The 26,045-nt window shown below is 45.0% G+C and overlaps 1 protein-coding gene across 1 annotated transcript in view; it reads right to left on the minus strand.

The window, feature by feature from the left end:
* Positions 1-212: 212 nt before the first annotated feature.
* Positions 213-26,045, minus strand: part of LOC120851595 — a 37,457-nt gene continuing 11,624 nt past the window's right edge. The window contains 6 exon segments of the mRNA XM_040224490.1: positions 213-540; positions 542-679; positions 2,025-2,127; positions 12,536-12,710; positions 13,901-14,082; positions 14,411-14,510. Coding sequence (XP_040080424.1) covers positions 315-540; positions 542-679; positions 2,025-2,127; positions 12,536-12,710; positions 13,901-14,082; positions 14,411-14,510 — 924 coding nt within the window. The 3' untranslated portion in view covers positions 213-314.

A 26,045-nucleotide genomic window follows, 5' to 3' on the forward strand; every position in this document is an offset into this window, starting at 1 on the left:
CTCTTGGCTTCAGGCTGTCAGAGTGGGCAAAACTATTCCGAAACCTTTTACTGCAACTGTCAAGATAACCAATACAACCTTGCAAGGGCTACCTGAAAGTTAACTTACATTTCTACAGCTATAGATACAGCTTAATTCCATATTGCTGGCTTCTTGAATGAAATGACCAGCCCTGCCTGCAAAGTCCCTAGAGACAAAGGAGAAACTTTACATTTGAAGACACAAGACTAATTTGTTTATTAGGTGCGTTCTGTAAGTCGAGGAGGGAAATTTTTGGCAAATAAATAAATAAATAATCAGACAAAGGAAGGCTTCTAGGGCAAAGGAGCTGAGGAAGAGGAAGCGGAGTCTTTGCATAGTTCTGAATGAACAGGAGGCGGCAGCAGTAGGCAACGTGGATTCGCAGCAGAAATGCAGCACTTGCAAAAACCAGGGGCAGGAGGCTTTGAGAAGGTCAGAAGGTGACTAACTACTTCTTTATCATAGAGACCTCGATGCGGCACTTTCGTCCCCGCTATGGCTGTGGGACGTGGCGTCTTACATGATCTGCCTGGGCATTCCATACCCGGTCATGCCTGCCTGGGAGGCTCCCTTGTTGCTGCCCATCTGTAGGCCTATTACGTTCTGTCCCTGGCGAAGCTGCTCCTCGGAAAATCCTCTCCGATTCTGCTGGGCTTTCCTGGGCAGAGGGAATGAGATGGAACAATTTCATTCCGTTTTTAAAACTTTCCCAAGATATGCAGTTAGACATGTTCTTTTGGGGGCCACCGATTAGAAGGACGGCCTTATTCTGAACCACAGTCCTGCTAAGAACCATGTTTCTACCCTGAGCTATGACCCTACCCTGAGCTATGACCCTACCCTGAGCTATGACCCTACCCTGGCTTACGGCACCACCTGGGCCATGACCCTACCACAGATGGGCCCTACTATGATACACGACCTCTATCCTCTTCAAGTGAATTTCCAGAATTTCCACAGCAAAGAACCGGTGCTGCTTCTCTGGAGATTCTACTCTCAGACAGCTTTCCTGTCTCTCCTCTCACCAGTTACCTCAAGCCCTTGTGAAAATTAAAATCAGCTCTTTTTTATTAAGCATTTCATTAATCCCACTAAACCCTTTTCTGTCTGGGGCCAAGGATGAATGTCCCACCTTAGCGCTCAGGGATGTAGTGAGTTAAGGAGGTGAAATTTCTTACCCTAGACAGATGTCTGCGAGCTTTAGTGAAGAGCCAGATAGTAAATAATGCTGGTTTTATGGGCCATATAGACCATGGTAGGTCACTAACAAAATGGGGGCTAAAACCAGGGTTTTACCTGGCAATATCTAGGAGCTTTTCAGACCAGGTTCATTTAAATTGCCACCTTTTTAAACTGTCAAGAAGAAGAGGGGATTAGAGGAATGAAAGGTCAATTATCTGTACAAGGTGCTCTTTTCATCTCCCACTGAGCTACTGGGTTAACACTAAGCTCCTTTGCTACTTCTCTCTGCCCCAAACAAACAGCAAAACAAATTTCTTTAGGAAAAGGCCCTTTATTGACACGACGATATAATTTATTATCCACTTCAGGCCACCTCTGAGAGTGACACAGAATGCTATTAATGGATATGCTAGGAGGACAGGACTGTTCCAACAAATAAAACATATTTTTCCTTTATTACGTGGGAAAATAAATAAATAAATACGTACATTCAGGGCAACTTGGCTCATAATAAAACCAAATATTCAGACATCAAGGCAGATGTGAGAAAAGCCATTCAGTTCTGCTCCGTCTCAGGAGAGACATAACGTGGGCAGTGAGCCGCAGTGTTCAGGTATCTGAAAAGCAGGAAGAGCTCTGGCGGTATATTCACCTGAACTGGCAGCATCGGTCTAGCCTTGTTCTGGGAGATTCAGCTGTGGGGCTGTGTTTGCCTGTGCCTAGCCTGGACTTTGTGTCCAAACAGCCTCCAGGGAGCTCCAACGCTTCATCATCCTCAGTCCAGGGAAGAGGAGAGCATGTGACTGAAAATATCTTTTTACCTGTGAAACCAGGACGGTTCTCCCCGGTAACAGCCATCATCCTTGGTGACAGCAACGCTGCCCAGAGCCATCAGGGTCCTCTGCACAGCCGCCATGTCCTTTCCTGGAAGCCAATGGAGAGATTAAAGCCGAGCGTGTGTCAGGGCCAAGGAGTCAAGGAGGATGGGGCTGGACCTCTGGGAAGAAGTTCTCATAGGAGGCTGTAGTTGAGCACAGTCGAGAGAGAGGCATACAAAATACACCTCAAAGTGGCCCGAAGACAACCATAGCCAAACTCCTCAGAAAGGAACAACAACAAAAATCTCCTGACTAATTATTCTTTCTGTGGTGCGTGCCCAGAGATACCTAGGTTCTAATCCATTCCCAACTGCATGCATAACACATTCCAATAACTGAGCAGCTCAGACAGAGGTGGGTCCCTGCCCTTAGCAGAGGCCCCAGCCTCTGAGGGTTCTACAAGCAGTGGTGGGAGGAGGTGCTGTGGGCAGACCGGTGTAGGGGTCTGCACAGGAGACTTTCCTCCGGACTGAAAAGAGGAAAGGAAACTGGAAAGAGATTGACTGGATGGATGAACTGCACCAAACCCCAGGAGGATTCTTTCTTTTACTTTATCTTGGTTAAAAGGGTCTAAAATCACCCATGTGCATCATTATTGAGTATTCACTTGGTTCTTTGGGCTGGAGGCCTGGCAGATGAAGAAAAGCAACTCAACACAGAGAGCATCCAGTGTGATGTGGTGAGAGGCTCTTCATTTTGCGCTGCTTGAAAGGAGCAAAATGGAGATAATAAATAAATGGCTTGCATGAGAGAGCATGAAGGAAGGAGAGAGGAAGACAGACTGAGAGAAAGTGAAGGAGAAGTATGCCCCCTCACTCAAGGGGAAGGGGCACACTGTCACCGAAGGAGCCCTGACCCCTCACCCACGGAGTGGACAACCGGCCTACAAGGCAGTCTCCTCTTCCCATCCTTGCTCCCCTCCCTGCTTCTAGCCGGCTGACATGGCCTGGACAAGGAAAAGGGAAGTTGCTACCGTGCTTAGCCCCACAATTTAGAACCAGATCACAGACATATGTACGGCACAAGTATGGAGTGCAGAAGCTAAAGCCCCAGGCTGGGGGAGAGGTGCAGTGCTCAGCCTAGCAGGGGGCTGTGAAAGTTAAAGGCAGACACTAAAGTTCCTCTTGAGACTGAGTCAACCATCTGCAATCTCCCCGGGGCAGGCTGCTGCAGCCTAGTCCCCAGGGAATACAGAATTGCAGGGGAAAGGCAGACAAAAAGTGAGAATGTAGCATAACTATAACAAAATAAACTATTAAGGCCCGCAGAGGAAGTCCAGTTCAGGATGTCCATTTATTCAAAGAGGAGAGAGAGACAGCAGATCCTCATCTCTCTCCCCGCCCCCTCCTCCACTGCCCACATTAACCACAGGACGATTTCCTGGATTGTGAGGCCCTGTGGGATGGATAATACATACAGAGATGAAACTTTCTCAATGGAGAGCCCCACACCAGATGCAAGGAACAGCTGGGGTAGTGGAGAAAGGAGGATCTGGGCAGCAGATGGAAGGAGGCAGGCCCAGGGGATACTGAGAAGTCAGAGAGAGGAAATGGAGGAGAGGTTATGAGAATGTTCCCTCTCTGCCGCAGATTTAAAGCATTTCTGTGACTGTCACCGTATCACAGGATACATTGTTTTGATAGAACTGTCGTGATGATATTCTGAAAGATCACTGAGGGAGGAGATAAGGAGAGGGCTTGCTTTCAAGCAGTGAGCCGTTAAAGAGAACCTTGAGGAACTGAAGCACGTGGAAGCTTAGGAAGGTCTGGGTACATCACTCATCTCCACTCTCTACGGGAAGCACACCGGAAATCTGTGCCTGGTGGTTGAAAAGAGCACATCTGGCATGTCCAGGATCTGGGAAAATGTGGAGCCTGGCACCTGGCAAGCAGCCACAGACACTACCCTGGTGCCAGGGGTGGGAAGCAAGCTCTGTTAAAGCATAGACCAGCCCCCATCCCATCACATAGGGCTAACACACACACTGCATGAGCCCAGAGAGGAGGAGAGAGGGAACTAAGCTGGGGGCAAGGGGAAGACATCCACAAATGTAGACCTATAAATCCCACCCCACCCTCCAGCCAGAAGCGTCCGAAAGGAAGAAATGGCATGATTGGGCAGAAGAAGCTGGGTAAACAGGCATTAGACAAGGAAAAACTGGAAAAACTTTTTTAAAAAAGAAAGGTCCAGAGACAAGAGATTTGTTATAAATGATAGGCTAAACACTTTATTGGTTTCCCTGGTAGCTGAGATGGTGAAGAATCTGCCTGCAATGTGTGAGACCTGGGTTCGATCCCTGGGTCAGGAAGATCTCCTGGAGAAGGGACAGGCTACCCACTCCAGTATCGTGGGCTTCCCTTGTGACTCAGCTGGTAAAGAATCCGCCTGCAATGCGGGAGACCTGGGTTTGATATCTGGGTCAGAAGATCCCCTGGAGGAGGAAATGGCAACCCACTCCAGTATTCTGGCCTGGAGAATCCCAAGGACAGAGGACCCTGGCAGGCTATAGTCCATGGGGTCGCAGAGTCGAACATAACTGAGCGACTTTCACTTCAAAAACACTTCATTATATGTGATTGTGACCTCCATTTCATAGCTGTTGCTGCTAAGTCGTTTTAGTCGTGTCTAACTCTTTGTGACCCTACAGACCACAGCCCACCAGGCTTCTGTGACCATGAGATTCTCCGGGCAAGAATACTGTAATGGATTGCCATGACCTCCGCCTGGGGGTCTTCCTGACCCAGGGACTGAACCCAGGTCCCTTACATCTCCTGTACTGGCTGGCGGTTCTATACCACTAGAGCCATCTGTGAAGCGGCGGCTCAGACGGTAAAGAATCTGCCTGCAATGCAGGACACTGGGGTTCAACCCCTGGGTCGGGAAGATCCCTGGAGAAGTGCATGGCTACACACTCCAGTATTCTTGCCTAGAGAATTCCATGGACAGAGGAGCCTGACGGGCTACAGTCCGTGAAGTCACAGAGTCAGACACAACTCAGCGACTAACAGTTTCACTGGCCCCCATGGACTTGATATGATTCCTCCCAACAGGTGGATGGAAAAATTAAACTTAGGAAAGTTAATTAACTTGCCAGAGCTACCCAACAAATAAATCAGGGCCAAGCTCTAACTCAGGTCTGTCTCAAGGCAAAGCCCACAAACAGTCTAGGAGGCCACACTGCCATCTCCCACAGGCATAAAATCCCTATAAAATTTGGGGCAAAAATTTCAAATGACCTCAAATCTTTGTTTTGTTTGGAATAATTTCTCAACCCTAGTCAGATTAAAGCAAAAGAAAGCAGATGGGGCCCAGAGGTCCCCACCTGCTTTCAGATTTGCAGATCAAGTTAAAATAATTATTGTCAAGATTAAGTAATATAAATGAACAGAAATCTGCCTTCTGTAACCAGTTCATGTCTATTTTATTTTCTAAAAGGCACACTTTGGAAAGAATTCTACTATTTTGGGTGAACAGAATGGGAAGAGAGCCTCTATTCCAGCCTCATTTCTCTTGCCAGTTCAGAAGCTCAGATGAAGTGCTATTGGGTAGAAGGGAGCTGTTTTTGGAGGCTGATTTTTGTCACTGAGAGTCAAACATTGAGATGTTTGAAGGAGCAGTGAGGTTAGGAAAGATCTGTGAAATGAGCCAGTTATAAAGCGGCAAAAGCTAAACGGCTGAATCACAATCGCACATCCATCTGCCTAGAACCCAGCTTGCTATAGAACATAGTTTCCCAAGCTTCTGGAATTATTTATTGGATAAGGTTGGGGGAACACTTTAAAAATATAAAAATTTCCTGACTTTCTTAAAAAAAAAATGAAATTTGAGGTCATTCCCTGGAGGGACTGATCTGGCAGTCCTGGGTGGGGCCTGGGAGTTTGTATTTTTAATAATCTTTCCATATGATTCATGCTATCAGACAAGTTTAAGAAACATGGGTTTCACCTGGTGACTCCTAACTAGACCGATTATCAGAATTACCTGAGGATCTTGAAAATTCACATCCTGGGACAATCTCTTGTGATGATTCTGATGCAGCCAGATGGACATGCAAGCATTGCCCCCAATACTATATTTTTTTAATTTTTAAAAACATCCCAATGTCTGATATGTGGTAGGTACTAAATTAAAGTTGTTAAGCAATAACTGCTTCCTTCAGAGCTACTCTCCACAAAGTCAGAAGTAACATCAATAGTTAAATCCACATTGGGGAGGTGGCTCGGAACCTCAGAAGCTTGGAATTGCTTTGCTTCCTGAAAACTACCCCTAGATACTTTGACAAGACAGCTTGAAATTGCTGTTCAAGACTATTTCTCCAAGAAAAAGAGGGTGAAAGAGGAAGAAGGGGGAGGAGGAGAATGGTTCTAAAGTACCAGCTAGGTGCTGGGACTTTTCTAGATGCTGGGAGTGTATGAATGAGACTGAGTCCAGGTGGCGGTGGTGGTTTAGTCGCCAAGTCATGTCCAACTCTCGCGACCCCATGGACTGTAGCCCTGCAGGCTCCTCTGTCCATGGGATTTTCCCAGGCAGGAATACTGGATTAGGTTGTCATTTCCTTCTTAAGGGGACCTTCCTGACCCAGGGATTGAACCTGAGTCTCCTGCATTGCAGGGAGATTCTTTCCTGGCTAAGCCACCAGGGAATCGCAGAGTCCAGGTGGTGATCTGAGACCCCTGGCCACAGAAGGAAAGTGATACACAAAAGAGAGGGGCCACGTTTACAGTAACAGCTCAGGGTTTTAATCAGGCTCCTGAGCCCTTCCAGCCCCCTGTCATCGGGGAAACTAATATTAGACTTGCAATTATAAAAAGAGATGGTGGCGAGGTAGCTTTCCTTGTCAGAATCTCTTAAAGCAACTTACTTGACAGCACTCTGTCCCCTGTTTACTGCTTAATCACGGCGCAGTGTCTCCCCGGTATGGTCTTACGCTCCAGCGATTAAAGGATCATGTCTGGGGGAGGGGGGCCAAGGGTTCTACATTATAAGGAAGCCCAGTGCTCATGGAGGTTGAAGGCTTTTACCGAAAAGATACCTGAACAAGGATTCTGTTCCCTTAATTTTTAAAATTATTTTCATTCTCTTGAGCATGTCTTTGGGTAGAAAAAAATAAACAAAAAGTTAAAGAGAAAGAAACAAGGCCAGAGGAGTCATCTGGGCAGGTGTAGTCAGGCTAGATACTCTCCTTTCAATACTAATACTCAGTCTTACAGTCAAAGCTCTCACTTTCGAATTACTTTCATTTTACAGTATTCTTGACTCCACCTTGTTGCTCTTAGAATACTGGGTGGTTTTTTGTTTTTTTTTTTCCAATCTTTCTGGGACTTATAGAGAAAGCAGTCAGTGGATGAAAAAAAACATTTCTTATTTTCCTGAGTAATAACTTAGGCATAACCCTCAATTCTGCACTCAAGGTAGAAAACTGTTGCTTTAGATCAGGGGGAAACGTCAGAGGGTAGTTTGGGCTGCTCTGTGGGCTTTATAAATTTATGCTCCTTGCCTCCCTGAGAAATTATATAGGGCAGTGGTTCTCAGAGTGGAGTTCCCAGGCCAGCAGAAGCAGTATCACCTGTGAATGGGTAAGAAATGCAAACCCCTAAGCCCCACGCCAGACTTAATACCTCCAAAACTCTGGGGCTGAGGTCTAGTAATCTGGGTTTTCACAAGCCTAACAGGAGGTTCTCTCTGGTGCACACGGCAGCTGAAGGACCGCTGCTGAAGGAAGAGCCCGCCAAACACCAGAGTGAGCAGTGCTTGGAGTAAATGCAGTTACGGCTGCTCTGAGAGAAAAGGAGGCTTCAAGCAGCAGGCATTTCTGTAATGTCTCAAGTCACTACGGGTACCGTACAATGTCCCCGAACAGCTCTCAGACTGGTGGAAAGTCTCGTCTTTTCTTGCTATTGAGGAATGACACATAGTGACACCTCCCAGAGAACATATATGGCTCCATATCTGGAATATATTCCAGGCACTCCACCCCCAGTATAAACCTCGCCGACACTCAGTCATCAAGGAGGGGAACATGAAGACGGCATAAAGCCATGTGTCCCAGACCCTCATCAGTAGGATTATGGGGAAGAGCGAGCAGATGTGATTGATCTTTGAGTCTTGCCTCCTCTGACATTCTAGAATTCTAGGTGTCTAATACTCATCACCTGGATATGCATGGGAACCAAAAAGGATATTTACTGATGGACTGACAGCAGAGGGAAAAAAAACCAACGTTTATTAGGTGTCTCTTAGCCAGGCATCGTGCTAGGCGTTTTATACATTTAATCCTTGCAAGAATCCTACAAGGGGAGAGCTGATTACAGAGAAGGGAACTGAGCCTCTGAGAAACTAAGCAGTCTAAGCAAGGTCTGGAGCATGACGTTAAAACTCACGCTCTTCCCATAGTACCAAGACCCCTCGGTTTGGAATAGGCAAAGCAATACTATATCATGGGGAAAAACAAGAAGGCTAATGACCGTAGAGGTGAGAAAAAGTCAATAAAGAGACCCAAAAGACGGCCCCTCGTTTTGGAGAATGGCCAGAGGTGAAGCCACTGGAGATGACAGAGAGAGAAAAGGTCTTCCAGGCAACCCTACCAGCTGCTGTGTGAGGCCCTTAATGAAGTCCATTCATTCCAGACAGAACATGTGCCCTTCCCAGCCTTGCTCCTGCTGCCGTCACTTTCTACTAGTCTTTTTAAAGAGACAATGATAATAGTAACTTGAAAATTGCTATCATATTTTATGGTCTACTCTTCCACAGTAGAAGCACTGTGCTAAGCACAATGCATTGTCTCATTGACACCTCACATCAACCCTGCGAAACAGACACTATTATTCCCATTTTACAAGTGAGAAAATAGAAGCTTAGAAAAGCTCATTGGTAAGTGGTGGAGCAGAGGTTTGAACCTGGAGGTCTAATTTCCGACTTAGGGGCTGCACTCTCCTACCCTCCAGGGTGACATTTCTTGGCACACTTTGTGACCAGCACACTCACTTGCTCTCATGCATTATCTCTTACACACACAGACACCCCTCCTTTTCCAGTTCCTTCCTTTCTTTTCTTCCCTCTTTCCCTCCACAGAAGAGATGCTGAAAACTAACCTCCATTGCTCTCCTGAGTCACAACTGAGATGGCCCCACCCATCCTTTCCAGGGACCCAAGGTGAATCCCAAACCTGCCAGGCATCCACCTTCCCCCATCCATGAGAAAGACCTCTCCTTCCACGGCTCTAAGCTGCCCTCACTGCTCCTCTACCACTGAAAGGAACAGGTCACCCAGCTTCCTTCAAGGGGAACTCCAGTAACCTTATCTATATCTCTGTAGTTGGGTTGTTTTTTTAGACCATTCAGCCCTGGGTTCCTTCTTAAGGCCTTGAACCTTTTATCCTGGTTGCCCACAGATCCATTCCGAACATTTCACCTCGTATCTAAAAAGGGTTTCAAGATAGAGGATACCTCTGGGGCGTCTGCCTGTCTAAACAACTGAAGCTAAAAGAGAAGGCATTTGGCAAGCTTTGGGCTCCTGCGGCTTTATTCGTCTGCAACACAAGAGCAGCACAGAGTCACTGGGCAGCCATGGGCAAGCAGAGCCTTACTTAGGAAGATGCCAAGCAGGGGAGATAAGGGACTGAGAGCTGTCGAGTATAAAGTGCCTTCAGACAAGGAAGAGAAGCACCCAGGTAAGGAGGGCTGGCCCCTTGGAGCCACAGTTACCAGGACCACAATGCGTGGAATCAGGAGTGAATGTGAGTAATGTGAAATTTGATGACAGCATTAAAACCACAGGCCAGGTGCAGAAGAGTAAGAAGAATGTGAAACTAAGCTAAGGGGATGGCCAGTCCAATAGCTGACACACAAACATGGACAGCCTCTCACGCACATAGGCACATCGACACCTGCCAGCCTGCCCAGCGGCATCCCTTAGACTCCAGCTTACTCATCCCCAAACTCGCAAGGGACCAGCAGCTCTGGCAGAAGGATCCAGCCTCGTGCTTATTGGTGCTGCTGTTCCATAGGTTTCACTCCTGGACACACCCAGGGCCACATTGCTCCCCCATCTCTGCTCAAAGCAACCCACTTTCCTGCCTCTGGCTCCATTGTACGGTAACCAGCCCAAGCTGCAGACAGGGCTCCTGGGGGAATGTCAAGTATCCCTTCTAGCACACAGAATGAATCTCCCAACCTCAGTCCTGAGTTGTCCCTCCATGGAGGGGCCCACCAGGCCCTGGAGCCTCTAGACACTTTAAAGTATCTGTTCTATGCCAGCTCTCCTGACTACAGCATCTCAGCCACAGTGCTCTGGCAGTAATCAGTTGCCTTCCTCATTTCCTTTACAGCCCCATCTTTCTTTGCCCTGGGAGCCCACCTGTCCACCTCAGAGTGTCTGCTTTTCCCCTTTTCTCTAGGAGTATCACCCTGCCTTGGAGCCCACCCTTCCACTACCCCATCTCAGGTGCCCACTGTCACACTGATGCCCTTTATCTTCCTTCTTCCCTGAGAGCTAGCTGATGCCCAGGGTTGGAGCAGGTAGTACAATATACATAAGTAATTGTGGGTGAGCTCTAGTTTCAGCATCACCTACTCGTCAGGGAACATTGGCCCCCTGACCTCCTCCCCCTCACTGCTACCACCTCCTGTGTCTAAAGTTCACCTGTGTGGTCTTTGGAAAAGAGGAAAGGCAAGCAAAGCCTCCTCAGCACAGAAAAGCACCCTCGGGCTCCCCACTTGCCCCAGCCCTCCCAGTTTCTTCCTTATCCTATCTACTTCCTGTACTCGGTGGGGTGGGGGGACACACTGGGACCCCTTCCATTCACACAAACCTGCCAGCACAGGGGCTCTCACCTTCCGTCCCACACAGCCCTGAATCACACTCCCTCTCCTCCTCGTCTCCTCACTCACGGTTATGACTCAACAGCACACTCGTGGTGTAGGGGAAGGAAATAGCATGCTGGCCAGAGCGTGGCATGCAGACGAGTGAAAGCCCTACGCTCTGACATCACAGAACCTGGGTTTGAGTCCTGGCTCTGCTAATCACTAGCCAACCATACGACAACACCCCCTCTCCTGGAACTGTTAGGAGAACTGATAGGTGTTATGCAGAAAGGCAGTAGTACCGTGCCTGGTGTTGAGGAAAATATTGATAAGCAATAGGTATTATTAGCAAGGAAAAATCAGCATAGTTTTGACCTATAAAGCCGGGACTAAAGCTCAATGATGACATGCTGTGGGGATTTGGAGGCTAGCATCCGTGAGGTTCAAGGGCCTGGCCTGAAGGTCTGAATATCTGAGCTTCTAAATAATAGCAAAACATGACTGATAAACTGATTGGCATCTTAGGATTTTTAAGTACTTATCTGTGAAGGAAACAGGAAATGCCAGTTCTCTGCACGACATGGAAACAGGGTGTGTGTTGGGGGGTGAGGATTAAGGAGGCAATTGCTTCTTTATAAGGTGTTTAGTAGAATGATCCTCTGCTAGAAATATGGTTCAACCATCATCTGAATACCCCTTCACATATCATTGTCTCCTGATCTCAGGAAAGTCTGTCCATTCTCATTGTCAGCAGAGCCATTTGGGTCCCTGCCCTGAGTGTGCTGTTGGCTGAACCACTGATGACAGCTAGTGACAATGAGTAAGAGAGCGAAGCATCAACCTGGTAGCCCTGCTCACACAAGTCCCTCCCACGCACCACCACGGCAGGCCTGGTGTGGAAAAACACGCTTGGATGGAAGTGTACATTTGGCTCCAGGGGACTCTGAGCCCTATGACCATGGGTCCCAAATACTCTGGTGGTATCTCCATCCACATCACTTTCCCTAATGGTGGTGGATTGATAAATATGTCTAGAAACTTGATTTCCTTTTTATGCCTTGTTAGATTTCTTAAATCAATTCACAACTATAAAAGAAAAAATCATTTGTCACTGTCTCTGAGCAAATACACATCTGGAAGGTACAGTCATCAACCTCCCAGGTAATCATTTCATAAAAGGCTGGGGTGCTATTATTTCTCAGATTGAATGACAAAATTGCGCCAGGCAGCTTTGTCTATAACCCTGGCTGCTGGTGAGTCAGAAGCATACTTGCCAACCCCCATCCCCTCCAGGAGCTATCATTTGTAGAGAAAATTAAGTTGTGGGAGGAGTAAGAGAAACAAGAGGCATCCATGCAGCCTTTTTAGCTTCCTCTCCACAGAGGCTTCTGTTTATGCCTTTAGTTTGCTGGGTCCCTGCTGTGTCCCGAAGTGTGTGTTCCTTAGAGGAGGAACACTTGCAATAGAACATCACAAAGTAGGAGGCAAACAGTGTGCCTGGGTGACAGCTGATAATCCTCTCACACACTCAAATCACATGCGCACACACGCATGGAAGCACACGGAAGAACACTGTGGGCAGGTTTCACAAAGAGAAAAGCAAAAGGGTGGGGGGAGGGGAGAATGAGCCGAAGGCATGAGAAAGCTGTTTACCTTCCCACAGATCCACGGTCTGGAAAATGTCGGTGGTCCTGACACCATAGATCTCCGCAGCTTTTAGGAACTGGGAGATCTGCTCCATCTGCTTAAAAGCCATCTTGGACTCGGAGATCTTGGGAATGGGCTCTTGTCCTGGTGGGTATAAACTGTTTATCAGCTTGCACAAGACCTGAGGAGGGAAAGAATGGGGGTGGGGGACAGAATCAGTGTTTCCCTTTGTATTTACTAGTCCCTAAACGCAAAGTGAATCCTGGCCCCCACAGGGCACAGACTACAGGTTTGGGCCTGGGCCAATCTGGCACCCCAGAAAGGCATGGGCTCTGAGCTGGGTGGCCAGGCTCCCACACTGAATCCCAAAAACCCATCCTCTGGCTGCTCCTGACTGTGGTGAGGCCAGTAGCCTGGGAATCATCTTCCCTCCTTACTCCTCCCTTCCTTTTTCTGGGTGAGGGAAAGAATGTTTAGAGAGGGAACGTGTGCAGTGATGCAGTCACGATTTCAAGCTTTCACTGGAGGGATGAGCTAGTGGCTTCCAGAGAGGTTGAATGATATAGTATTATTTCTTCCATCGAAAGGCAGATCAGAATCAGGCTTCAATAATGCATTGGGTAAGGGCTAATGATATGTAAAAGAACCAAACTGGGTGGCTCCCCTCAGATACCTATAACCAAAGCGCTGGGCATAACCTAACAGAAGCCTGGGACAGCAGTTATGTAACAGTAAATCACAGCCTGTGGGAAAAGACCGGCTTCTTGGCATCAGCAGAGCCTGTGGTCCCCATCCACCCAAATACACAGCAGCATCTCCTTAGAAAAGCAGTTATCAGATAAGGATTCCCTTCAGTTTCACAAGAACCCATGCATTCAACAGACAGGCACTGAGCATCCCCAAGGCAGATAGCTCCAGGAAGAATGGGAAGGTGGTGAGTCCGCCTTCTCCACCCCTTCCTTTGTTTTACTGTATAACCAACCTATTATTCCTGGGGGAAGGAATCCTCCTCACCACCGCCCCCCCCCCCCCGCCCATCTCCCTTGCAGAAGCTGATGCACCAAGAAGGCTGGAAAGATCTCAAGGAAATACTTATCTCTACTCTCGCTGGAAAGAGCAAAAGGGCTTCCAATCTGCCAGCAACTCAGAAACAAGCTGTGATGTCTGGGATGGGCGGAGGGTCCTCTAATCTAGCGAGGGAATTCTAGCAGGGAGCCCAGATCGTCCATCCCCGAAGAGATAAAAGCATTCCCATCTCCCTCCCCACGAGACAAGAGCTTGGCAGCCAGCCTCACGTAAAAAGAGGAGACCCTGGAGGGCTTCCCTGCCCACCGCTCGCCCTCATTCACTAGGATCGCTGCCAGTCCTTACCGTTCCGTCCATCAACCATTTCTGAAAATGGGCTCTGCCCGGGGGCGGGTGCTCTATGTCCTCGGCGCACTGCAGGATGATCCAGTCCACCAGCTTGTTCTCCAGGTCCGCGTCGTACTTCTGCTCGATCTTCTCCTGCACCTCTCGGCTTAAGCCGTAGCTCGGGCCCCTGTTAGCCATCTCTGGAAGAGAAGAGAGGACACGCGAGGCATCCACACAATAGAGTAGCCGCTCGGCTCTCTGCACCCGGGGCTGGGATGTGGCTGGGCCGCCTGGCCCGGCAGCAGCAAAGCGGGCAGAGAGCCGGGCGTGGTTTAAATCAAGGAGCCAATGAAGTCACCGGGGTTTCACCTACAAACGGGAGAGAAAGCGCAGCCACGCGCCAGTGACTCTTAGAATAAAGCCCCTGGCGGTCCGGGGGGGTGGTGGGGGTGGACGGGTGGGGGCTGGGGAGTGGGGGGCTGGATGCCACCTCTCAGTCCCGCCTATCAATAAGACGAAACGACGCACCAGGACTCACAATCAAGCCTGAAGCCCCGGGGCAGCAAGGGGGCTGGGTGGTAGTCGTTTCTTCCTTCCTCCCAGAGGCACTTTTGCAAAGGCAGGAACCCTGAGACGGGCGAGAGCAGGTAATTAACAGGCAGGGAGGAAGGCCCCCTTGACGTTGCGCTGCTGATGCTACAAGCGCCAGGGAGAAGGGTACACTGATTCGATTTTCTCATGGCTGAGGAGGGTCAAACCAGGGCCGTTGCTAAGAGCCTTCCAAAAAGCCAGCCCTCTCGGGTGTCAGTCAAGCTCGCCCGCCTCCCTCCCGCGGAGAGCTGCTTTCTCAGCCGCACGATTCTCTCCGCTGCTCCGGGGGACAGCCGGCGCTGCGCACAAGACCCGCGCACAGCTGCGCAGGTGCCGGGGCCTGTGGGAGAGTCCGTTCTCTCAGCTGTCCATCTGTCAGGAGTTGCCAAACCACTTTGCCCCTGCCGGGGGGGGAACAGTTGTCTGGTGGGGCGGGAGGGGCGGGGCTGGGAGCTGCAACGCTCAGCTTGTTCTGCTGCCAGGCGGATTTCATCCAGAAACTTCCATCCTGGTGGGAAACCGCTGTGCCTCAGTTTGACTTATTCAAGGAGTATAGCGTTTTAATGCGATTTTTAAATCTGAAAACACTGAGAACACGTTTTATGAATTAAAGGGAGCTCAATGTACGAAGAACTCTTGGAGTGAAAGGTTTCTATAAAGGTGTCATCTGTTTGTTTTAATTAAGGACCAGGAAGGCACAGCTGACACGCTGTCAGTGGTCACTGTGTATTTGGCGTGAGCAAACCAGACCTTGCGAAAAATCTTCAGACCTAAGTTAGCTTGAAATTTTTAGAACTGCTGAAGGTCTTGGTGGTTTGTCTTTCTAGACTATAAGCCCCTTGGAGGTAAAGGTGAAATCTTGTTGGGACTTCCTTGGTGGTCCAGTGGTTAAGACTCATATCTTCCACTGCAAGGGGACATGGGTTCAATCCCTGATTGAAAGACTGCTAAGATCCTGTATGCAGGGAGATGCGGCTAAAAAAAAAAAAAAAAATGTCTTATTGGTGTTATGTAAGTCTGGTTACTTTTCATGGGAAAAACATCACAAATTTTCTTTGGTTTATTCAACAACATTTTTTTTTTTTGAGTATTTAACTGTGTCAAGTACTGTGCTGGAGAGAAATAAAATATAAAATTTTCCTCTGGAATAGATTGATTAGTTGACTCAGAACATTAGATAAAACAAGTCTAGCACATGGGATAGTGATCTTTGTCCCTGTGGGAAATTGATTTGAAGCTGTGCAGGAAATGACCTCAAACAATACATGTATTGAGAAAAATCTCCTGCCAGCTGGGGCCTGGACTAGTGGAAATCTAATTACTTCATAGTTATGTGGGTGGTTTGCTTGAGAAAAGGCTTACTGGCCAGTAGCTGAAGGAGTAGGAGAGAGAACCCTGTGAAAAACAAAGGGTTGTGAGAGAATCCGAGCTTTGAGGAGAGCAGTAGGTTAAAAAAAGGCTTGAGAAGGTCTGTCAATCACAGGTCTGGAGGCTGCATGGACTCCTCAATTGAAGAAGCTTTAAAGGCAGCAGACTGACTTCAGAGACTAGAAGCTCAGGGGCAAGAGTCTCCAGCAGGGAAGGTGTCCGCTGAATTTTGGAAGTCAGTCAGTTGCATCTTGGGTGGAAGCAATATGGTCAGTTCTAGCCTGAGACTAAGGAAATAAAAGCCCAAACAGAAAGCATGTTATTTCCTGTGTAGCTGGAATTGCTCTAAGGAAGATATTGGTTTGTTATATAAAAGCAGAAACAATTCTAAAAGATGTACATTTGTCGTTTTTTTTTTCAGACTGTGTTTTGCAGATCTTTTATACCCAAAGATGCTTTTGCCACTGTAACAAAATATGTGAATGATTGAAATCATGGTTCTGGAGAGGATATAATGGTAAAGAGAGGAACCCAAACAAGGCATAAGTTAGAAATGTCCAGAAACCCACAGGAAATCTTCAGAGGAAAACAAAAACAAAAACACAGTCCCCTGGGTGGTGGCACCAGAAATTGGCCCAACGCTCTATTTACTGAGTGGCTACAGATATTATAGTTAATTTTTTCTACAACTTTTTAAAAAGGCCTATGTATCTGAGATTTTTTAAAAATGAGACATGGCAACATGGTCTAGCAGCAAAGTTAAACTTGTAAATCATAGATGCCAATCAAGGGTTATGCTTAAAATATGCACAAAGTCCTCAGGTACATTTGTATCTGGAGGAAGAAGGTAGGAGATTAGTGAAAAGATTTATAAGTGAGATGACTTTAAGTCTCAAAAGATGAGTAGGTGTTTGCCTAGTGGATGGGATGAAGCAGGAAGGATACAGAAGGTGTTGCTGGCAAGGACAGCTCATTTGAGAAGGCGAACATAATCTAGTATCAACAAAACATAGGGTTAAAGGGAAGATACACATAGAAATAAAACTGGAATGGCAGACAGGCTCCAGATTATAAAGGAGTGTGCTCGCAAGTGTGTCCATGGTTAAATTATCAGGAATTTTGAAAGCCAGTTGTTAAACTCAGCCATTATAAGCACTTAAATTATGTAATCTTACTTTTAAATACATTACATTGCAGATTAAATACTCAAAATGGATCACTTCCTAATTTATTTTGCTACATTTTACTACTACTTATTTTTTTGAGGATGTTTATGGTTATTGTCTCTATATGGTGTATATACTATGTAACAGCCTGGTACTGGCCATTTCTTCCCAGTTTCCTTGTATTCAGTGACATTACAATGGTAGCTTGAAGCCAGTTATGACAGGAGTATTTCTACCATGGTTGTTGGAAAATGCTACAAATAGGAACTCACCCCAGCTAGTTGTTGACTATTTATTGGCCTTGCCACCGGGTTTATGTATCATGCAAATGAGCTTGAGTGCTTTCATAGCGAGGTAGGGGAGTGGGGGAAGAACCTTCAGATCTGATATAGGTGAAAGAAAAGAAGAGGGTCAGAATGACTCCTAAGTTTGACTTCTATAATAAGGGTAATTGTTGCACCAGTTCTTTTAAGTGGACCATGAGCCAGGAGGCACATTTAAGGTGAAAGAAAAGAGCATTTGGATTTATTGCATTTGGGAGGGCCACCACAGTCCATCCCAGGTTTGTGCATCTGGAGCTCAAGAGAAAAATCTGGAAGGAAGGAAAGTAGTTGAATTATCTGCATGTAGGTAGCAGTTAAAACCAAGAACCTGGGTGAAGTTGCTCAGGCTGAATAAGTAGGTTGCATGAGAAGAGTCTGGGCTTCCCTAGTGGCTCTTTGGTAAAGAAATCTCCTACAATGCTGGAGCCACAAGAGACGAAGGTTCCATCCTTGCATAGGGAAGATCCCCTGGAGGAGGGCATGGCAACCCACTCCAGTATTCTTGTCTGGAGAATCCCATGGACAGAGGAGACTGGCAGGCTATAGTTCATAGGGTTGCAAAGAGTCAGACATGACTGAAGTGACTTAGCACACACACACACATGAGAAGAGTGCCAAGGTCAGAACAGAAGGGAATATCAACATCACAAGGTGGGTAAGGAGATGATGTGTGTGGTCGGGGATGCCTGGGGTTAGAGAACATCAAAACAAAGCTGCTGCTCTCAATGGTGCTTTGAGAGAGGGAGGTTGGCATATAAACTGAGACTTTCCAAGCAGTAAGTTCTATCAAAACGGCTTGAGCAGAGTGCTGTTCATGAGAGAGCACAGAGCACCTATGGAGAAAATTCTAGGACACAGAGATGAGGATGAGTCAGGAAGGCAGTAAGAAGCTGAGATTGAGCTTTTTTTTAATTAGATGTTTCTTCAAAAGACAAATTTGATTTTAAAAATTGCCTGCAGTTTTGAGGCATATACTCTAAATGTACCAAAGCATCACATTTTTTCATCAAGCCAAGTTGTGCATATTACATGATTATATTTCTAAACTAAAAAGTGACTTTAGGTCTGTAATGGAAGGGGATCTGAAAAAGATATATCTAAATTCCACCCATTTTCTTTCTTCCTTCAGAAGATAGAGCTCCTTAGGTTTTTTTCTTTTTTTAGACAGCTTTAAATGTAATGAAAATTTGACATATCCCCTTTGGGCACTTCATTGGGAATGGTTGTGTCTCAAAGTAATGTTCTCTTGCTCTACATCTCCGTGCTTTATAAAATTCAGCCTTGCCCAAAGCTCTTTTCTTCCTCTCCTCCTCACAGACCTATCTATTGGCTGCTCAGAGATCAGCATACTGTGAAAATTTGTGTCTGGAAATACCTCTGAGCTCAACAGATGCTGCAAAAGCGAAGAATGTATTCTGTGATCTTATTAGCCTTCCTCTCCATTGGCTTGACATTATCCTTTTCCATTGCAGGAGCTGCAGTTGTTCAGAGGGTCCGTGTTGCTTTTAAAAGCAATGCAGGAATTCCAGAGGATAGGCACTCAGAGCCTACTGGCTGTTTAAGTTTTTTCCATATCACTGAATACATGGCATGGTGTGGTTTTAGAAAAAGAGGAGCTTCGGTAGGGGGGAAGGAATGAAAATGAACACTAAAGGAATTAACAATGTCCTACATCAAACTCATTTGGAATTTATGATGCCAACCTCTGCAAAGCTAGGTTAAATTTTCAGACAGCTTTTCCCATCTTAAATAATGAAAGTTCCGGCCCCTCCCTTTTCGTAGCCATTGAACATTTGAAAGGATACCATACAGCTAACATTCCACTTTGGATCTTGGGAATTGGAAATTCCAATCCAGTTCAGTTTTAGAAGCCCTACTCACATCCTTGCCTTCACTTTCCTCCCTAAACTCCAGTGAATTGTGCCCTCCAGTTTCTCACTGGACTGTCTTTGGTGCATATAAAAATATAAGTGTTCTTGTTGATCCAGTGACTGAGACTCTGAATTCTAAAGAAATAAACCTTTAAAAAACCACAAAGGAAATGGTAGTGACTCCAATTTGTCATTGTTCTAAATGCATTGTGCCTAATCCTTACACTTTATTAAATAGGTTTATATTATGATACTTTACAGATGAGGAAACCTCAGGGAGGTTAAGTAAGTGGCTCAGTCACAGGGCTAGTAAATGGTAAACCAGGACCTAAACCTAAAGCTCTAGAGACTCTGTCTTTAAGCACTATAGGTATTGCCTCCACAGAAGTACTATGAATTTCTAATCATATTTATTGCATTTTCTCATAATTATGTTTAACCCTGAAAAGCTCTCATGGACAGGAGCCCTTTCCTCATCTTTCTAATAATCATGCCTAACAGTGTTTGGGTAACATAGGCCTCTGAAGAGAGGCCCTGCCATCCTGTAACAACCTGCTCGAACACCAGGCACTGTGGCACACAGATGGTTCATGTAATTTTGGTTTGTCAGTGACTTTTGTTTAGTATAAAAGATAACTCCTAGATTATATTTTATGGCCCCGTAGGATATTAATATATTTTGGATCTGTGTCAGGGGTCCCCAAGACCACTCCCAGGTTTGACATTTTGCTAGGGGAACTCACAAGACTCAGCATATAGGTGCCTCACAGCTATGATTTATTACAGTGAAAGGATACAAAGCAAAATAAGGAAATCAAAAAGGCACCGAAGTGAAGTCCAGGGACACTAGGCTTGAGCTTCTAAGAATTCTCTCCGAATGGTCACACAAGTTGAGCTTACTTCTCCCAGAGATGCACTGTGACGGCACATATGAAATGTTCACCAGAGAAGCTTGTGAGAGACTCAGTGATGAGTGTTTTATTGGGAGCTGGCCACTTGGGCAGTTTCTGCCTGGCACCTACCAAAATGCCAGACTCATAGAAGGAAAGCATTTGTCCAGCACAAACCTCATTGTTTGTATGGACAGTTTAGGCACAGTGAGCCATTTTGATCAGTTCTGGAATTGTAGGGAAAGGGGAATCCCTTCCAGGGTCTGAGAGAGGGCTCTCATCTAATGCTCAGAAATGAATTGTCCAAGGAGATCCATAGCAAAAGACTTTACTGACCAAGAGACTATATTGGGAAGGGGTGCCCAGGTAGGGAGCAGCAGGGAAGGGAACCCAGAATTGTTCTGCATGTGACTCACAGTCTCAGGTTATATGGTAATGAGGTTAGTTTCTGGGTTATCTCTGGCCTTTCTGACTCAAGGGTCCCTTCTGATGGCACATGCACATCTCAGCCAAGATGAATTCCAGTGTGAGGGTTTCTGGAGGTAGGAAGGATACAGTCTCCTCCTTCTTCCTTTGGGCCCCTCCCGAATTCTTTCAGGTTAGTTTTTCTTTTTAATTGAAGGATAACTGCTCTACGATATTGTGTTGGTTTCTGCCATACATCAAGATGAATCCGCCGTAAGTAAACGTATGTCCCCTCCCTCTTGAACCTCCCTCCCACCTCCTACCCCATCCTACTCTTCTAGGTAGTTACAGAGTCCGTTTGAGATCCCGAGTCATACAGCAAATCCCCTCTATCTGTTTTATATATGGTAGTGTATATTTCCATGGCTTCCCTGGTAGCTCAGCGGTAAAGAATCTGCCTGCAAAGCAGGAGCCGCAGGAGACATGGGTTTGATCCCTAGGTTGGGAAGATCCCCTGGAGGAGGGCATGGCAACCCACTGCTGCATTCTCGCCTGGACAGGAGCCTGGTGAGCTAGTCCATAGGGTCGCAGAGTCACACACAACTCAAGCAACTTAACACACACGATTCTTTACTACTCTCTCCATTCGTCCCACCCTCTCCTTCCCCCAACTCTGTGTCTGTCAATCTGTTCTCTATGTCTGCATCTCCACTGCTGACCTGCAAACAGGTTCATCAGTACCATCTTTCTAGATTCCATATATATTCGTTAATATATGGTTTTTCTCTAACTTATTTTACTGTATAATAGGCTCTAGGTTCATCCACCTTATTAGCACTGGCTCAAGTACACTCCTTTTTATGGTTGAGAAATATTCCACTATATATGTACCACAACTTCTTTATACATTCATCTGTTGATAGATATCTAGATTGCTTCTATGTCTGTAAATAGTGCTGCAAAGAACATTGGTGTACATGCTTTTTTCAATTATGGGTTTCTCAAGAGTATATGCCCAATAGTGGAATTTGTTGGGTCATTTTATTCCTAGTATTGTATTATTTCTAGGCTAGTTTACTTCTAGTTTTTTAAGGAATCTCCATACTGTCTTCCATAGAGGCTGTTATCAATTTATATTCCCACCAACAGTGCAAGTGAGTTCCCTTTTTCCGCTCACTCTCTTCAGGTTAGTTTTATAAGACATACTATGGGTTGGTGTGTCTTCCTTCCTTGTGGCCCTTCCCAAATTTTCCTGATTAGTTTTCAGTGGCAGCACTGAGTTCTTTATTGGGACCTCCTTTTGTGAGACAACTCAGACAAGCGGTTATCATTCTGTTTGGCCAAGGTGGATGGTTTTGGTCAACAGTTCCCTAACAAAATGGGGGGGACGTTCCTAAAATCCAAGTTCCTGAGATGCCAGCCAAGGGAGACTCTTGTAAGCAGGTCTCTGAGGATAAGCAGTCATTGGCTATGTTAACGCTTTTCAGCAGAGGACTTTTATCTCAACATTCTTTAGTATCTATAAATGCCTCTTGAATTGTCCTTTGAACCATCCTATTCCTTTATCAATGAGTTAAAGAAATGTTTGACACATTTTCAGTATATATATATGTGTGTGTATATATGTATATATAGACACATATATATAAAGTTTTAGTTTGACAGATGTAACCTAAACAGGCTAAATGGAGTCCAAACTTAAAAGCTAAAAGACACCAATTTGTATCACGGCTGATTACTGCACAAGCTTAATTATTAAAAAAATACAAACTGTATTTCCATTTCATATTTTCTTACTATCTCTAAATTTTAGAAAGCCTTCTGATATAGATGGCAGAGAAAGAAAGGGAAGTCGCTCAGTCTTGTCCAACTCTTTGTGACCCCATGGGCTGTAGCCTATCAGGCTCCTCCATCCATGGAATTTTCTGGGCAAGGATACTGGAGTGGGTTGTCATTTCCTTCTCCAGGAGATCCTCCTGACCCAGGGATTGAACCTGGGTCTCCGACACTGCAGGCACTCTTTACTGTCTGAGCCACCAGGGAAGCCCTGATATAGATGGCAATCACTTGGTTATTTGTACTTTAGGCACATATTATTAATAACAAAAAAGAAATGTTTCTTTAGGTAGGTGATAATATATAAAGATTCATTTCTTCTTTGGAATAAGAAATCAGAATATGAAAATACTATCATAAAAAAAGCTAAGGGCCAAAGAATTGATGCTTTTGAACTGGTGCTGGAGAAGACTCTTGAGAGTCCCTTGACAGCAAGGAGACCAAACCAGTCGATTCTAAAGAAAATCAAGCCTGAATATTCATTGGAAGGACTGATGTTGAAGCTGAAGCTCCAATACTGGCCACCTGATGTGAAGAACTGACTCACTGGAAAAGACCCTGAAGCTAAGAAATATTGAGGGCAGGAGAAGGGGGAGATAGAAGACGATATGGTTGGATGGCATCACCAACTCAATGGACATGCATCTGAGCAAATTCTGGGAAACAGTGAAGGAAAGGGAAGCCTGGTATGCTACAGTCAGTGGGGTCGTAAAGAGTTGGACACAAGTTAGCGATTGTACAACATCACTGCTTAAAGATGAAATCCCCCCACTTAACTGTATGACATATTAGCCAAAAGTTTAAAATGATATATATCCTTTATATATCTATAAAGTTTTGAGCCCTTAAAAAAGAAAAACCTTGATTTTAAGTTCAAATATAACATGCAAAAGACAAAAAGTAATAGCCTTTTATGAACTTTATTATGCTTCATACATTTCTCTAGTCATTTCAGATTTCAATAAATGTGTTCCTATATTCTGTGAACTACATTTTAAAATCAGAGATAATTTTACAAATCTTCATATACAATGATACCAAATAAAAAAATTAAGCTTTATTAGCAAATCTAAGTAAGAGCTGGCATGTTAACATAAGCATTCAGAAGGTAAACATTTCTTGAATAAAAAAATAGGAAATATTTTAATGAAAAAAAAAATCAGGGATTGAAGAGGGAGAACATTTTTCAAACCGCAGCTGGCACTTTCTTCACAATTTGTATCACTTGTGAAAATACATCATTAGATAAATACTCACATGATATTTACAAAGTAGAGAGAAGAGGAAAAACCTTCTAAGTATCAAGGTCTTTCATCTGTTACTCTCTTCCATCTTCTGGATCCATTACTTTGCATACCAACTAAAGCTGTGATTCTAGTGAACTATGGTTGAAAGCTTATCAATTAAGTCATCAATAGTGTAAACCAGAAGCTGAATGTCTGCCTTTTCCTTCATTCGGTGATCACTATTCTTTCGGAGGATGACATCTACGTCTGTGCTAACTACTCGGTCAGCCACCTGCACAGATGTAGGCCACGGTACAATATCATCCTTCATGCCGTGGAGCAATCTTACGGGACACTTCACAGGAATAGGACTATGTAACAAGCAGTGGTGCTCAGCTTCTTTAATGACACTGTACTGAATGCGATAAACTCCTTCTTCACTGTATTTTGATGGCATGGGCCACACACCTTTCATCTCTATTTCCTTTTTTGTCTGGTGGAACAAATGAAAATAAAAGTATTTATGCAACATTAATACATGCAATAGTCTTAATCTAAGGAAAGTGGTCTTTGAAAGAAGAGGAAAAGAGATAACAAAAACGTAACAATGATAATTATCAATAATTAAATACCAGGTGCAAGGAACTATAACAAGTATTTTCTGCATAGTATCTCACAGGATCCTGATAATAATTTTGTTATTATTTCAATTTTACAAAACAGGATATTAGAGTACACAGCTTTAAAGCTGAAAGGCAGTAACGGCTGTGGCTAGGATTCAAACTCAAATTTAACTAACTTTATCATATAACATCTTAAATCAGGCATTGTTTCATCGCAGTTCAAAGGGAAAATGAGGAGAAAAATACAATAATTTCTTAGAATCAGTACAGGCAGCATTCATATTACATCAAATCAAATCTTAGGAATAAAAACTGTTTAGATTTAAAAATCATGAAATTCTGAAAGAGATGGGAATACCAGACCACCAGACCTGCCTCTTGAGAAACCTGTGTGCAGGTCAGGAAGCAACAGTTAGAACTGGACATGAAACAACAGACGGTCCCAAATAGGAAAAGGAGTACGTCAAGGCTGTATATTGTCACCTTGCTTATTTAACTTATATGCAGATTATATCATGAGAAACGCTGGGCTGGAGGAAGCACAAGCTGGAATCAAGATTGCCGGGAGAAATATCAAAAACCACAGATATGCAGATGACACCACCCTTATGGCAGAAAGTGAAGAGGAACTAAAAAGCCTCTTGATGAAAGTGAAAGAAGAGAGTAAAACAGTTGGCTTAAAGCTCAACATTCAGTAAACGAAGATCATGGCATCTGGTCCCATCACTTCATGGGAAACAGATGGGGAAACAGTGGAAACAGTGTCAGACTTTATTTTTTTGGGCTCCAAAATCACTGCAGATGGTGACTGCAGCCATGAAATTAAAAGACACTTACTCTTTGGAAGAAAAGTTATGACCAACCTAGATAGTATGTTGAAAAGCAGAGACATTACTTTGCCAACAAAGGTCCATCTAGTCAAGGCTATGGTTTTTCCAGTGGTCATGTATGGATGTGAGAGTTGGACTGTGAAGGAAGCTGAGCGCCAAAGAATTGATGCTTTTGAACTGTGGTGTTGGAGAAGACTCTTGAGAGTCCCTTGGACTGCAAGGAGATCCATCCAGTCCATTCTGAAGGAGATCAGCCCTGGGCGTTCTTTGGAAGCAATGATGCTAAAGCTGAAACTCTAGTACTTTGGCCACCTCATGCGAAGAGTTGATTCATTGGAAAAGACTCTGATGCTGGGAGGGACTGGGGGCAGGAGGAGAAGGGGAAGAGAGGATGAGATGGCTGGATGGCATCACGGACTCGATGGACCTGAGTTTGAGTGAACTCCAGGAGTTGGTTATGGACAGGGAGGCCTGGCGTGCTACGATTCATGGGGTCGCAAAGAGTTGGACACGACTGAGTGACTGAACTGAACTGAACTGAAAAGTGTGATTAGTGAAAGTTACTAAAATGGGGTGAGATGGGGGAAAGGGAGAAGAATGGAGTATACTGCTAAAAATGAAAAATAAGACAGTGGTTACTCTGGGGCAACAACACATGTCCAATTTTAGGCTGAATGTAAAAAAAAAAAGTAGTTTTTGCCTTTCAGAGTTCTATGGAATGAGAAGAAAATTGTTGTTTTGGATGACAAAGAATTCTTGCAAATATCTCCTGAAAACTGAGCAATGGTATCATTTCTACCTTTAAAATAAAATGCTGGGTATTCTTTGATTCTTGAAGAATCTCTATTTTTGAGACCATAATTTGTCTTAAATATTTTTTCTACTTAAAGTAACATATACTCATTATTGAAAACATGGAAAATATAAAATGCATAAGAAGAAATAAATTACCAAGAGCCTTATCTCATGGATGTAACAACCAACCATTAATATTCTGGCTTATTTCCTTCTAGTATTTCCATATGTGCTTGGTT

The sequence above is a fragment of the Oryx dammah genome, unplaced genomic scaffold, assembly GCF_014754425.2.
Source record: "Oryx dammah isolate SB20612 unplaced genomic scaffold, SCBI_Odam_1.1 HiC_scaffold_2, whole genome shotgun sequence".
NCBI classification, from domain to species: Eukaryota; Metazoa; Chordata; class Mammalia; order Artiodactyla; family Bovidae; genus Oryx; species Oryx dammah.